Here is a 15,679-nt window from a genome sequence, read left to right as displayed (position 1 = left end):
TGTTTCCATTAGTTGGGCTCTTAAAGGGACACTAGGTAACTTTTTAACCTTAACTGAACAGCTTCGGAGTCAGTGGAATGGTTATATTACTTATTTCGGGTTGAATGGTGGTGGTTTCGCACCCCCCTGGTGCCCGAGAGCGGAAAAAACTCACTTGCAACTTTGGGCCGGCGGGTCGGCGGCCTCGCCGTCAGGAAGTATCGCGTGATATCAGGTCTCGCGATGTAACGAATTGCTTGACGGCACTGCACACGTACACGCCCCCATTCAAGCACCGGCTAGCTATACGCAAAGGGCAACGATAGACTGAGTTATGGCTGAGCCTGTAAAAAAAGAAGCAGAAAGCTAGGAAATCTTTGTCGGAGGACCAACGAAAGAGGAAACGGGAAACTGACCGAGCAAGAAGTCAGACTCGAGTAAATCTATCGGACCGGCTTTTTCAGAATGGCGAGAACTGAGAGAAACAGAAGCCTGCAAAACGGATGCTGACCTGGCCTTCTTGCTGTTGCACTTGTAAGTATCTTTGGAATAAACTGTGTTTAATATTTAAATTTCAAGTAATTGCAACCTCAGGATGTTTGCTATTGTCTGTAAAGGTTTTTATTATGATCGCTGTCTGTTACGGGCTTACTAGTACGCTAGATACTAGGCTATAACTTTGATGTTAGCATTGTCATTAGCAAACACGTTTGATTTCTGTAGTTGTTTGGCCGTTCCTCTGTCGGTTTTATTTGTGTAACTTACACTTTTATTTTATGTCACTAAGTCAACACGTCTGATAATAGACAATATCAGACGCGCAACATGTTGCACATATCATGATCGAGCTAGAAAAAACGTTCTGATGTTTTCTTAGACAAGCAAAGGTAAACCATCATTCTACCAGATGAAGTTATAGACCTTGCTAATATAACTTTAGACAAATATTAGCCTCCGATATATATATATATATTTTTTATGCTCATGCCCATTCTTCCAAAAACAAACAAACACGAAAGCAGCAGTTCGCCTCGTTCATATCGTTCGTTCCCGGTAAAAATACTAGTATGCATGACAATAAAAAAAAAAAAATCGCCATCAGTCGGAAAGAAAGTATTGCTTTACTTGCCTCGGTAGACATAACTGGTTTTGAAATAGCCAGTTCCTCTGCTCAGCTGGGTTGACAGCTGATCAGCTGGGTTGCTCGTGGCAAGGGGGGAGGGATAACAGTTCGTTTTTACAACAGAGTGTTTGAAAGCATTTACTACCAGACACTAGGGGGAGCTTCGTAGAGAAAAAACACTCAGACTTGCCTAGTGTCCCTTTAAAGCGCAAGCAAACCATCTACGGTACAAGCCGGATTCCACCATATCTTTATGTACACAATATTAATCTTTTACATTGTAATCCTTTTATTTGTAATATTTGGCATGTTTGTGTGCCGCTGTGGGTCCCTGTGTGTTTAATAAGCAGAGTGTGTGTGTAATAAGTGGAGTGTGTGTGTAATAAGCAGAGTGTACGCGCATTGTGGACCCGCCTGTAGGCGCACATTACTAACACGCTCATTAAAGAACAAAAAAATATTGTGCCATCGACTTTAGACCAGGTTTCAGTCGGTCAGCGGCTCAGTCTATTTCTGTTCCTCAAAATAGCAACGCGCCAACAATGTGCGCGCCAACACACCTCGTTCTCAGACCAGCAGCCCATGGGCGCATAAATGGGTGCAAATGCATTTGCTATTTAGACAACGTGGCGCAGGACGTGAAAATGATAATTGCGTCAGGCTGAAACTAGCAAAACACACTTGTGTCGCGCCTGGCGCCTCGCTAAGACACAGAGTATGGTGATTAAATGATGCACAGTAAATTGAGATGGTTGTCCCGTGGGAAAGTGCTTGAACGATTTCTGAGCCTCCTCCCTGGGATTTGCACTTTCCTGGACAGCAAAGTAAAACGGGAACCGGTGCTGGATCACACAGCTGGCCTTTCTGACTGAAAACCTGAAAACACTCTCAACTTGCAGCTTCAAGGAAGAGATGAGCCTCCAAGCAACATGCTGAATGCAATCAGAGCATTTCAGAACAAAATAACTGCCCTCTGAAAAATGCTGGGTAGTTTTAACCCAATTTTGGGTCAAATATGGACAAACCCAGCCATTGGGTTGAATTTTTAAATTGCATTTTTAATCCAACGTTTGAGTTTGTCCATATTTGACCCAAAAATTGGGTTAAAACAACGACAGAATTCATTCACTTCCCACAAATGCCCCATCTCTGCAGAAGCTCTTCAGCCACACAGGATTGCGAATGTTTTGGAAGAGCTGAGGGGGGGATTTGAGTCCATATTCAAGGATGTGAATGAGCACAAGGAAATGTTCAACTTTAATGAAAACCCCTTCCACGTGGATGATCATCTCACTCTCCAACTATCAGTTGGCAGAAATGGTAGAACTGCAGACAAAAGACATTCTCGAAGCTGAACTCGGAGCACGTTCTGGTCACTTCTGGAGTTTGGTGTCTGAAGAAGATTTTCCCACTTTGAAGCCACTTGTGCAAAAAGTGATGTCCTTCTTTGTGAGCACATAAACTTGTGAGTCAGCATTCTCAACCATGAACTTATAAAGAGGAAACAGAGAAACCGCCTGACCAATGACCATCGTGCATGCCTCACAAGAATTGCAACAACAAGCTAGAAATACAACATGAAGAAAGCCAAGGAAATGCATGCATGCTTCCACTCATCCCAGCATTAAGGTAATCCTGCTTTTTTGTCATTAAGGGAAATCATCTTGTCTCAGTTACAAATTTGACTGATAAATGATACATTTGTCCTATCAGTGTGGCACTCATGAAAAAAGTAGTGAAGACCACATGTCTAACCCTTCAGTCGAGCAGAAGCAACTCTACAGTAACCTCCAGCTCAGGATGTGACCGCTTCAGTGTGAACTTTGCACTCATCTGAGCCCTGTACACTGAAACACGAAGGAGAAGAAGTGACTAACCCTTCATATATCACAAACCAAAGCAGAAACAGACAGGAATCGCAGTGTCTCCTAACATGGATCTGAAGTGCACACTTATTGTTTTTGGTGAGTTGATGCTTCACTGTTTTAATGCGTGTGATAAATATCTTTACGTTAAAGACAGTACTTGAAGTTACATGCATCAGGGCCGCACTGGTTGGCTGTAGTTAATAATATACTATATGGAATCATTGAAAACAGTCCAATGAATTAGAAAATAATGCACACCCGAGGTGGTAACGAAGCGTATATTTATCTGCATCAAGAACAGAGCCATTACATTGATAAAGAGAAATGTCAGCTTTAAGTTGTTAACTATTTCACTGATAAAACCGTCAGATCAGCGCTGAAAACACATTTCTGTGTGAGTGTGTGTCTGTACTGTATGTGTGTGTGTGTGTGTGTTTGAGCGGGAAAGAGATAGTATGTGACCGAAATTTGTGGCAAAAACTTGTTGTTTTTATCCTGTTGTTTACTATATTTATTTGCTTGGTCAGAGTTGTTGTGGGTTTTGGTTCTTGTTGTCGGCTGTAAAGACGGTAACGCTTTAGATTACAGCCCGTAAAGTACTGCGTAATTAAATCGATTTTACAGTGTAACTTTCGGTAATTATAGTGTACCTATAAAGTACTTACATGTAAGTATAAGGGAACAATATGTTAAATTTGGGGAATAAAGGGGTAACAACCAAGAGAATTAAAAAAAGTATTTACACTGTAAGTATTATAGAACTAAGAGGTACTTATTCTACTATTATGATACAACAATCTTACATTTGGGAGCAATTTAGCAAGAACATACACTGCGTACCTTTTTGTAATAATGGTGTACCAATACATAGCCTACTCTGTATACCCTTTTTCAAAATTACAGGGTACATATCTATGCATTTATACAGTAATCTTTTTAAGAAAAGTGCACTGAAAACTAAAACAATTGCAACTTTTGCTTAAATATTGGGGAAAGATACTCTTTTTTCATGTGGTGCTTGTTACCCTTTTGCTCCATTTAACTATATAGGGTAAGTGTGACACTGCCGTAAATTAAAGTGGTCCTTGTTACCCTCTTGTTCCATGTAGTTACAGAAAAATACATACACAATCTTATATCACTGACTCGGGAACCTTTATTTGAAAAACAACTTAATTCAAAACAGATTTACAATACTTATTTTTCGTTTAAAACTGCTTTTTTAAATCAACAATTTATTTAAAATGCTTAAGTCTTGACAGACAGTAGCATGTTTTGTCCCCCCTTTTTTCTCTTGCTTGGCTTCTTCCTTGTGTTCCTCTTTTCTTTTTTTTTCACTGATGAATGTGAAGAAGAAATCATGTATCTTGCTATTCTGTATTATGTATTAAAAGAAAATGTAGTACAAACAGAAATACATCCTTCCTCACCATTTACTCATCTTTTACCCTCATGCCATCCAAGATGTATAATTTCCTTCTTCAGATTAACACAAATGAAGGTTTTTAGAAAAATAAAAAATACATATCTGGGAATACATAATGCAAGCTCATGTGTTCCTAAAAGTTGGAGCATCAATCAGCACATTCTGCAATAACTAGTAATCGATACAACCCCAATGGATGGATCAATGTCTTCTGAAGTGAAACGATAAGTGTTTGTAAGAAAAATTACAATATATTAAACTTTTTAAACTGTAGACTATCGACTCAGACCAACTGTAATAAGTTGTTTTTTTCAAATACAGGTTTCCGAGTCAGTGATATTAGATTGTGTGTTTGTATTTTTATTGTAGTTACCCTGTAACTACATGGAACAAGATGGTAAAAAGCACCACTTTAATTTACGGCCCGCAATGTCACACTTACACTGTAACTACATGGAACAAGAATATATTTCCCAGTATTAAAAAAAAATGCAATAGTTTTAGATTGACTTGCTTTGAAACATGTAAGCCCAAACTTAAACATCTGCACTTTTGCTATAAATAAAAAATAAAAATAAAAAAACTGTATAAATGCATAGATATGTACCCTGTCATTTTGAAAAAGGGTATACAGTATGTATTGGTACACAATTATTACAAAAAGGTGCACAGTGTATGTTCTTGCTAAATTGCTCCCAAATGTAAGATTGTTGTATGAGAATAAGTACCACTTAGTTCTATAATACTTACAGTGTAAATATTTTTTTAATTCTCCTTGTTACCCCTTTATTCCCCAAACTTTACATATTGTACTTATACTTACATGCAAGTACTTTATAGGTACACTATAATTACCAAAAGTTACGCTGTAAATTCATCTTAATTATGCAGTACTTTCTGGGCTGTAATCTAAAGCGTTACCGTAAAGACCTTTGAAATAACTTTCATTTGGCGTAGTGATATAGAGCTGTAATGCGGTCAAGACCTGCTGGAACTACTTTAGCTGCACTGTTAACCCTTGCTGTAAAATTCTGACAATATAATACCATTTTCCATTAAAACAGTAATATACCGTAGAAAATAAAAATAGCCTACAGGAATATACTGTAAATTAACAGTGCTCAAAGTCGACACTCAGAGGCTGTTTTCCCAATCACACCCTATACCCTCATTCACTATTCCCTACATTAGTTCGTGAATTGAGACACTGATGAACACCTGATAAGCAGAATCACTGAAGGACAGAGAAACAAGAACAGAAAAAAGAGAAACACAAAAACTACAACTGACTTCCAGCCACACTGAGTGTGAAACCAGTTTACAAACCAGTTTACGATTATTTCTTTCATACATGTACAAAAGTTCTTGTTGAGAATTAACAGAGATTTAGTTATTAATAAAATTTGTTGTCACCATGATGGAGATCAGTATTTGCTTTAGTTGGTCTCTTGTCCCTGGACTTCTTACCATTCATCTCTCTCTGACTGCTGTAACAGTGAGTTTATAAAACACATTTGCTATGGCAAGAAAAAGTCAAGAGGAAAATTATCAGGTGTTTTTATTTTTTTGTGATGATGTCACAATCATTCTAGACATGCCTGATTTTCAGATTTTTCCTGTATATTGTCATTGAAATTATAGTTATCTCATATTTAGCATATATCTGTGAATCTACAAAATGAAATCAATATTTCTGTAATCAGGTCTTCTGAAGAATATTGTAATCATATAGTGCATTCAATTTTATTTTACTCCTGCTTGACTCAGACACACACAGACATCAACAATCAGCATATGAATCTCAACAATGGTGAAAAGTTTCATGTCGCAATGCATGCTGGGTTCCAGGATAATATAAAACTCCCAGCATGCACTGCTGCATGAATAATAATAATAATAAAAAAGAAATATTGCCACCATTGTTGAGATTCATGTGCTAAATTGTGATATCTCGGTGTTTCTAAAACACAGTGTAGGTCTGTTTCTCTGGTTATGCATCATGTGTTAAAAAAAAAGAGTCATTGTATCTTATTGCTGCGTTTTCACAGTGGTGGTAATGTAACACTTTACTTGAGGATTAAACTCTGAATAAGTGAGAATGAATTCCTTAGTGAATGAACAGGCAATATGATGATTTTGTCATCATAATCATTATAACTGCAGTCATTCATAAACTGTGTGTACACAAGTGTGACTTGCAACAACACAGCTCAAGCAGCAAAAGAAAAACTAATGTTTTAGCATCAGCATCCCAACTAAAGCAAGCACTGATCTCTATAACGGTAACTACAAACAAACATTTTCAATTAAACATCTCAATAACAACTTCTGTATGACAGAAATAAAGTCATACTGCACTGTTAGCCCTTGCTGTAAAAAAAGGCGTAATTCTGACAATATCATACCATTTTCCATTAAAACAGTAATATACCGTAGAAAACAAAAATAGCCTACAGGAATATACTGTGAATTAACAGTGCTCAAAATCGACACTAAGAGGCTGTTTTCCCAATCACACCCTATACCCTCATTCACTATTCCCTACAGTAGTTCACTAATATAGTCCCCTTGACAGAGTGAATGAAAATAAGTGAGTGAATTGAGACACTGATGAACACCTGATAAGCAGAATCACTGAAGGACAGAGAAACAAGAACAGAAAAAAGAGAAACACAAAAACTACAATTGACTTCCGGCAACACTGAGTGTGAAACCAGTTTACAAACCAGTTTACGATTATTTCAAAAGTTCTTGTTGAGAATTAACAGAGATTTAGTTAATAATAAAATTTGTTGTCACCATGATGGAGATCAGTATTTGCTTTAGTTGGTCTCTTGTCTCTTAACTTCTAATCATTCATCTCTCTCTGACTGCTGTAACGGTGAGTTTATAAAACACATTTGTTATGGCAAGAAAAAGTCAAGAGGAAGATGATCAGGTGTTTTTATTCTTTTGTGATGATGTCACAGTCATCTTGGATTTTCAGATTTTTCCTGTATATATTCATTGAAATTATGGGTATTTCATATTTAGCATAAATCTGTGTATCTACAAAATGAAATCAAAATTTCTGTAATCATGTCTTCTGAAAAATAACAATCATATAGTGCATTCAATTTTATTTTACTCCTGCTTGACTCAGACACACACAGACATCAACAATCAGCATATGAATCTCAACAATGGTGAAAAGTTTCATGTCGCAATGCATGCTGGGTTCCAGGATAATATAAAACTCCCAGCATGCACTGCTGCATGAATAAAAATATTGCCACCATTGTTGAGATTAATGTGCTAAATTGTGATATCTCTGTGTTTCTAAAACATAGTGTAGCTGTTATTTTTGGTTTATGCATGATGTGTTAAAAAAAATGAGTCATAGTAATTTATTGCTGCAGTTTCACAGTCGTGCTAATGTAACACTTTTGATCGAGGATAAAACTCTGAATGAATAAGAATTAATTCCTTAGTGAATGAACCTGCAATATGATGAATTTGTCACCATAAGCATTACAACCGCAATCATTCATAAACTGTGTGCGCACAAGTGTGACTTGCAAAAACACAGTAGCACAGTAGCAAAAGAAAAATGAATGTTTTAGCATCAGCATCCCTACTAAAGCAAGCACTGATCTCTATAATGGTAACTTCAAACAAACATTTTCAATTAAACATCTTAATAACAACTTCTGTAGATGTATGACATAAATAAAGTCATACTGGTAATAATAAGTGTAATAATGTGTAATGGCTGGAAGTCAGTCGTAGTTATTGTGTTTCTCTATTTTCTGTTCTAACAGCAGGTGTTCATCACTAATGCTCAACAATCACTTACATATTCTCTTAATTATCTCAATGCAACACTGTCAATGTTACTTTTACTCTTTGTAGTGTGGATTTTCCTGTGGGGTTGAAAGGGTTAACAGTGTAAGATAAAAAGTCACACCCACAAAATGTATTTTAACAGTAATAAACTGTAAGTTATAAAACAGGTTTATACTGGCAACACTGTTGCCAGTAGTTTACTGTAAAATCTAGTTTTTTGGGTCACCATTGTGCAGAAGAGTAGAGCTTGTGCTTCAGTCCAGGAGAAGATCTACAAACATTGATGAAACGCTGCATGTTGCTTTATTTAACAGGCGGTGACTGTGTAGTTGCTGGTCCAGTGGAAATCTCTTTATGTTCAATAGTTTGTAGTGGTCTCAAATGAAAGAAGTTCACAGTAATACTTTGCTCACATTATTAATGCATTATAAAGTTTAGTTAATACATTTAAATGACAGTTGGTCAATTTAAGGCAGTCGGTTTCTGCAAGTGTAATTAGTTAACTTGAATTAAAATTTAGTGCATTTTTACAGAAACAAACTAGATTACAGTAAAGAACTGTACAATTAACAGTATTTTACTGGCAACAGTGTTGCCAGTATTTTACTGTAAAAAAACCCGGTAAGGTCTAACAGTGTGGTTAATAATAAGTGTAATAATGTGTAATGGCTGGAAGTCAGTCGTAGTTATTGTGTTTCTCTATTTTCTGTTCTTGTGTTTCTCTTTTCTTCAGTGATTCTGCTTACAATCACTTACATATTCCCTTAATTATCTCACTGCATCGTTACTTTTTACTCGTAGTGTGGATTTCCCTGAGGGGTTGAAAGGGTTAACTGTGTAAGATAAAAAAGACACACCCACAAAATGTATTTTAACAGTAATAAACTGTAAGTTATAAATCAGGTTTATACTGACAACACTGTTGCCAGTAGTTTACTGTAAAATTATTTTTTTGGGTCACCATTGTGCTGAAGAGTAGAGCCTGTGCTTCAGTCCAGCAGAAGATCTACAAACATTGATGATTTGCTGCATGTTGCTTTATTTAACAGGCGGTGACTGTGTAGTTGCTGATCCAGTGGAAATCTTTTTATGTACAATAGTTTTTCAGTGGTCTCAAATGAAAGAAGTTCACAGTAATACTTTGCTCAGATTATTAATGCATTATAAATTTTAGTTAATACATTTAAATGACAGTTGGTCAATTTAAGGCAGTCGGTTTCTGCAAGTTCATTTGAATTAGAATTTAGTGCATTTTTACAGAAACAAACTGTAGATTACAGTAAAGAACTGTACAATTAACAGTATATTACTGGCAACAGTGTTGCCAGTATTTTACTGTAAAAAAACCCGGTAAGGTCTAACAGTGTAGTAGAATAAGTACCTCTTAGTTCTATAATACTTACAGTGTAAATACTTTTTTTAATTCTCTTGGTTGTTACCCCTTTATTCCCCAAATTTAACATATTGTTCCCTTATACTTACATGTAAGTACTTTATAGGTACACTATAATTACCGAAAGTTACACTGTTCCTCAACCAATCAGATTCAAGCATTCAACAGCCCCGTAGTATAATGTACTATAATGCTGTAGCAAACCAGAAGAGTTGTGCGTGTTTAATGTGTTTCTTGAGTCCTCTTTGTGGGCAGGCGTTCTGCGCATGCATTGTTGTTCAGTTACAACAAATTCTCACATAGTACATCAAGTGTAGCTACCTTCAGAAATCACTCTAATATGTCGATTTTGACAAAATTCTGCAAGAGACAGGAGGACCCAGATGCAAATGAGTAGATAACCAATAAAGGCCTTTATTAAAGGATTAGTTCACTTTCAAAAAACAATTTTGCTGATAAATTTACTCACCCCGATGTCATCCAAGATATCCATGTGTTTCTTTCTTCAGTCGAAAAGAAATTAAGGTTTTTGAGGAAAACATTTCAGGATTTTTCTACACAGAATGGACTTCAATGGCAACCAAGTATACCAATGTTCAAAGAAGGTTCAAATGTCCGTCTCAATGCAGCTTCAAAGTCTCGACACGATCCCAGTCGAGAAATAAGGGTCTTATCTCGCGAAAGAATTGGTCATTTTCTATAAATACAATATATACATATATATATATATATGTTTCCCTTGTCTGGTGTGCACTTTTGTTATTTCCTGTTCTGTGCCATGTTTTGTAGTCCTTTGTAGTCTTTCTTGTTTATTAGTCTCCCCAGGTGTTTCTTATTAACCACGCCCCCTTGTTACTTAGTTAAGCTTGTTTGTCTCTGTGTATTTATAGCCCTTGTGTTTCACTGGTTACCTTGTCAGTTGTTGTACATGTATGGGTGCTTCTAGTTCAGTCCTTCTCGTGGTTTTGTTTCTTTGTCCTTCGTGTTCTTTATTATTTGTACTACGTGTTTCTTCATTAAAACCCTGCTAATAGATTCTCGCTTCCGCATGCTTTCTCCGGCACACAACAATATATATATATATACACACATATATAATATATTTATATATTTACTTATTTGTTTATTATTATATTATATACACACACTTTTTAACCACAAATGCTCGTCGTGTACCATCTCTGAGATGTGCCACGCATTGTGTCATCACGTTGGAAAGGTCGCGCATCACGTCATCTAAGGCCTCGTTTACACTGCAGGTCTTGATGTCCAATTCTGATTTGTTGCCTATATCTGATTTTTTTACACGTTCTTTCAACTGTGACCCATATCCGATTCATGCGTTTACACTTGCCATACTATCTGAAACATTGCGCATGCTTAAAGGTGTCCTAGAATGTGTCTCTGATATCTACATAGAGGGTATGGCTTATTTAAGGGCATTTAAAATGTCCAGATATGGATTTACAGGTCCATTTTCAACCCTAGAAATTGGCCCTAGAATGAAATGGTCTGTTTTTACCTTATTTGGAAGGGTCATGAATAGTAATGAGGAGTTCTGCTCTGATTGGCTGTTTCACTGCAGGCTCATAACAGTAGCTCAGAGTGACAGCAAACAGGTCCCTGATGTCCAGCGTGACAATGGAGAGATTAGGCGTTCAACCGTACATCAGAGTCCTGCACGGGTCCGATTTTGTAAATCCGCACCCGCCCGTACCCGCAGTGCTTCAAACCGCATCCGACCCGTTTTCCCACAGCAGCACTAATTAAAATCCGCACCCGACCCACTTAAAATAGAACCGACACCCGACCCGCACACGAAATAAAGTTTAGCCAATCACATTATAGACACAATTACAAAAATGTTTATTGCCAGGTCATACAGAAGTTATTACACGACAATTACCACAAGGACAACTTCAGCCGAAGCTGTAAAAAGGCCGGTACATGAAGAACATGGCTAACGTTACCACAAAACTGAGTAGCCTTATCACATTTTACCAGTCGAACAGACGCGGCTACAACACTATATCTGCCACGCAATTTCGGCTAGCCTACATCTGACAATTTTGGGTTCAAACACACCCTGCACACCACACACACTTAACAGTGTTAAATTTGAAAAATACTGTTCGATAGAACTGCTTTGTTACCACAGTTATCTGCGTGCTTCCTCGGCGATGAAGTTCCACATTTGCGGCTATCCAACACGGAAATGCATGCAGCAAATAAGCCTTTCACAATATTTTCTTCAGATAACTCCAAATTTCTCCCACACACATGCATCCATCTCGACGACTGCAAGCAGATTATGATGAATTTTTAAAAGTGAAAGTAGCCTAGGTAACGTTAGATCCTGGGAGGGCGCAGTTCTGCCTGGTATTGAACTTGGGCTGGCATATGCAAATTTTTGGATGCGTACATATTAATGATCCCGACTGTTGCGTCACAGTCTGTGTTATGTGGAGATTCGCCTATTTTTCAGGGGTGTTTTTCAAAAACGAGATTTAAATAAGAAGGAGAAAACAATGGTGTTTGAGACTCACTGTATGTCATGTCCATGTACTGAACTCTTGTTATTTAACTATGCCAAGATAAATTCAACTTCAAATTCTAGGGCACCTTTAAAGGGTTAAATTATCTTGCACAGATGGACGAACACAAAATATGATTGATGCTAGCTCTGCGATATATGCGAAGTTCGCCAAACATCACCATGATTATGAGGTGGAGGAGGACGAAAAGTGCCATCATTGCAGCCTGTGCGTATGCTTCAGTTATTGTGTGCGAGAGAGATCTCAGGACTGGTGGGAGCATATTGTGTTTAAATGTTGGCTTTAACGAGGAGCAGTGGGTCCGAAATTTTAGGATGAGCAAACCAACCTTTGATATGTTGTGTCAACGTTTGTCCACATTCCTCTCCTACGACGACACAACGTTTCGTCGGGCCATCCGTCCCGTTGCAGAAGCACGTCGGGGTTTCTCTCATCATTAAACCGCAGAGACGTCGCCTAATGCCTCAGGAAATCCGATCTGCCTGTTTATATGAGTCGCATTGGCACATATCCGATTTATTTCCACATATGAATGAGGCCTGAAACCGATCTCGAAATGCATGCATTTTTTTTCCTGTTTACACTGTCAGAGAACACATCAGATCTGTGTCACATTTGAGAAAAAAAAATCGGAATTGGGTCAAATTGCACTGACATTAGGCCTAAGTTATTTGTCTGTGTACTCCGGTTCAAAAAGGTAGGGAAGGGCGAAAAACTCCATCTCATTTTCTCCTCCAACTTCAAAATCGTCCGACACTTTTGTTTTAATTTATTATTATTATTATTATTATTATTATATTATTATTTTTATTTATTTTTTTGTGACCTTTCCAATTTGATGACGCGTCTCAGAGATGGTACATGATGAGCATTTGTGGTTAAAAAGTGTCATCTATATATATATATAAATGTTTTTTTTGTTTTTTTTGTTTAAATGACTGATCGTTTCGCGAAATAAGACCCTTATACACAGGTTTCTTGTATACAAACAATACCGGATGCGCGCGCATCCAGGAGGCAAAAAAACGCTATCTGTTATGCCGAGTTCTGTAAAAGAACATTGTAATTAACAGATTTCGCATTGTTTGTAATTTCTTGTTGACTCAACAATAAACTTCAATTTCAGAGTTGGATCTGCTTGTTTGTGTTTCATATTAATATAACATTATGTAGAACGTCCAACTGTTTACGAATCAAAATCCGGACATGCTATGTGGTCATGTGCAGCTCGTCAAATACTTTGATGCTGCACCAGATTTTTGCGTGTTGAGGTCAGATGTGCTCCCTAGTCAAAGGCAAGGCATTAAAGCCAAGCCTTATGATGCCTGGGTGTATGTCCATAAGGGCCTTGGTTACATCCTTACGGCTAACTGCAAATGCATGGCATTTTGACTTAGCGACAACACCACCATATGCTACTAGCCTAAACCCTTTACTCCGGTACGAAGACCACGGGTCTTTTGCCTCCTGGTTGCGTGTGCAAGCAGTGATGACGTCGCCAAGAAATCCATGTATTTCTCGACTGGGATCGTGTCCAGATTTTGAAGCTGCATTGAGACGGACATTTGAGCACAATTAGTGAAACGAGGACAAGACGTGGACTAATCAAGGGGGCGTGGTCACGGGAAACAAGGAGGCGGGACAAGAGGAGCACACACAAACACAGACCAGGACAGAGCCATGTGCGCAGACACAAGACAAACACAGAAACACAGAAACATGAATCCGACAACACAGACGAGCCACGGCAGAACCTGGACAGATTTGCTAATCAAGAAACACTTCTGATTATTATCAGTGATTATCATCCGTTGTGCTGCTTCATATTTTTCTGGGAACAATGATGTACATTTTATTTTTCAGGATTCTTTGATGAACAAAAAAAGTTCACAAGGACAGTTTATTTGAAATAGAAATTTTTTGTAACATTATAAATGTCTACATTTTAAAATATATTCTATATTTTTCTAAATGTATGAATGCAAAAACAGATAATTGTACAGATCTTCTTTTTCTTCATCAGGTTTTTTCCTGCTGTCCAGTGAGTCTCATGGATGTGGCGTTGGATTCAAAAGAGAAAAAGGGAACTGTGTCGGTAATGAGAACCTTGTGTGTTTTAATACAATATGGTTTTGTCATAATGTGCATAATACACAGTTAATGCTCTGTATGTCATTCAAAAGAGGGACTTTGTGTAACCGTAGTTTTTAAACTTTGTAATATTTCTTTCTTGATTCCTGCCTCTCTTACAGATGAAGATGAGTGTGAGACGCTGAATCCGTGTCGCAAAAACGCTCAGTGTTTCAATACACATGGAAGTTACTACTGCACCTGTGATGAAGGATTTCAATCAAATTCACCCAATTTCACAGCATCAACCGGACAGTGTGAGGGTACGAGAGGGGTTTATCTGATAAACTATGATTACTATGACTACTATGATTAAAACACTATGATTAATACCAACTGTTTCCCCAACAGATATCAATGAGTGTCTTGAGAAGACCTCTGAATGCACAGATGATCTGGTGTGTGTGAACACCGATGGCTCTTATAACTGCACGTGTCCTGAAGGATTTGATCGTGACACAAGACTAGACTCACCATGTGAAGGTGAGCGGCCTCACTCGTATTGCTTTCCATTGACTGTTAATCAAACCAAAGAACTTCAGTTTCAGAAATTATACCTTTTTATTAATGGTCAACATGTGCCTTCCAGAACAAATGTTTAGCTTTCATTATTTCTTTCCCTTTATGGGATGTTTATAGTGTCCATTGGTTAGAACAGCGTTCTCAGAACATTCTCTTAAAGTTATGAACAAACGTTCTTCCAGTGTCGTTAATAAAACATTCATCATCTAATCATTAACTATACATCGTTCATGGAACTATTAGACCTGAAACGGTTAAATGTAAAAAAAAATTAAATGTTGCTGCTTGTTTCGGAATGTTCAGAGAAGATTTAAAAGTAACTTTTGCAAAATGATCAAATGGAATGTTCCCCTCAACCTTTTTCAAAACATTTAAAAAACTGGACGTTTTGATCTTTCAGAGAACATTCAGAAATTACGTTTTTACAAATTAATGGAAAATATTCTTAGAACATATCTTGTTTGCAGGGATGGTGTTTAAACCCATAACTAAATATTAGGGCTGTCAAACGATTAATCACGATTAATCGCATCCAAAATAAAAGTTTGTTTTTACATAATATATGTGTGTGTACAGTATATAATTATTTTCTATATATAAATACACACACATGCATGTATATATTTAAGAAATATTTGCATGTATATACTTAACACATATATATAACTTATATACTTAACTTTTATATATAAATAACACATTTGTCTTAAATATATATATGGATGTGTGTGTATTTATATATAGAAAATAATTATATACCATACACACAGATATATTATGTAAAAACAAACTTTTATTTTGGATGCGATTAATCACGATTAATCGTTTGACAGCCCTACTAAATATGCATAGATAATT

General features: G+C 37.1%; 1 protein-coding gene across 4 annotated transcripts in view; it reads left to right on the top strand.

Annotated features, from left to right (window-relative positions):
* Positions 1–2,154: 2,154 nt before the first annotated feature.
* The window catches only part of LOC311077537 (adhesion G protein-coupled receptor E3-like), a 94,334-nt gene continuing 80,809 nt past the window's right edge, over positions 2,155–15,679 (top strand). Inside the window, exons 1-5 of one of the 4 annotated variants that reach the window (XM_084106071.1) lie at positions 2,155–2,731; positions 2,816–3,066; positions 14,193–14,264; positions 14,422–14,562; positions 14,651–14,782. In XM_084106071.1, coding sequence (XP_083962197.1) covers positions 3,036–3,066; positions 14,193–14,264; positions 14,422–14,562; positions 14,651–14,782 — 376 coding nt within the window. In that variant the 5' untranslated portion in view covers positions 2,155–2,731; positions 2,816–3,035. The remainder of the gene's footprint in view (positions 2,732–2,815; positions 3,067–14,192; positions 14,265–14,421; positions 14,563–14,650; positions 14,783–15,679) is intronic. The other 3 variants (XM_084106070.1, XM_084106069.1, XM_084106068.1) reach the window with 3 other exon arrangements.

Source organism: Abramis brama (assembly GCF_963993115.1).
Source record: "Abramis brama genome assembly, chromosome: 2".
Classification (NCBI taxonomy): domain Eukaryota; kingdom Metazoa; phylum Chordata; class Actinopteri; order Cypriniformes; family Leuciscidae; genus Abramis; species Abramis brama.
This window is presented reverse-complemented; position numbering and strand designations above follow the sequence as displayed.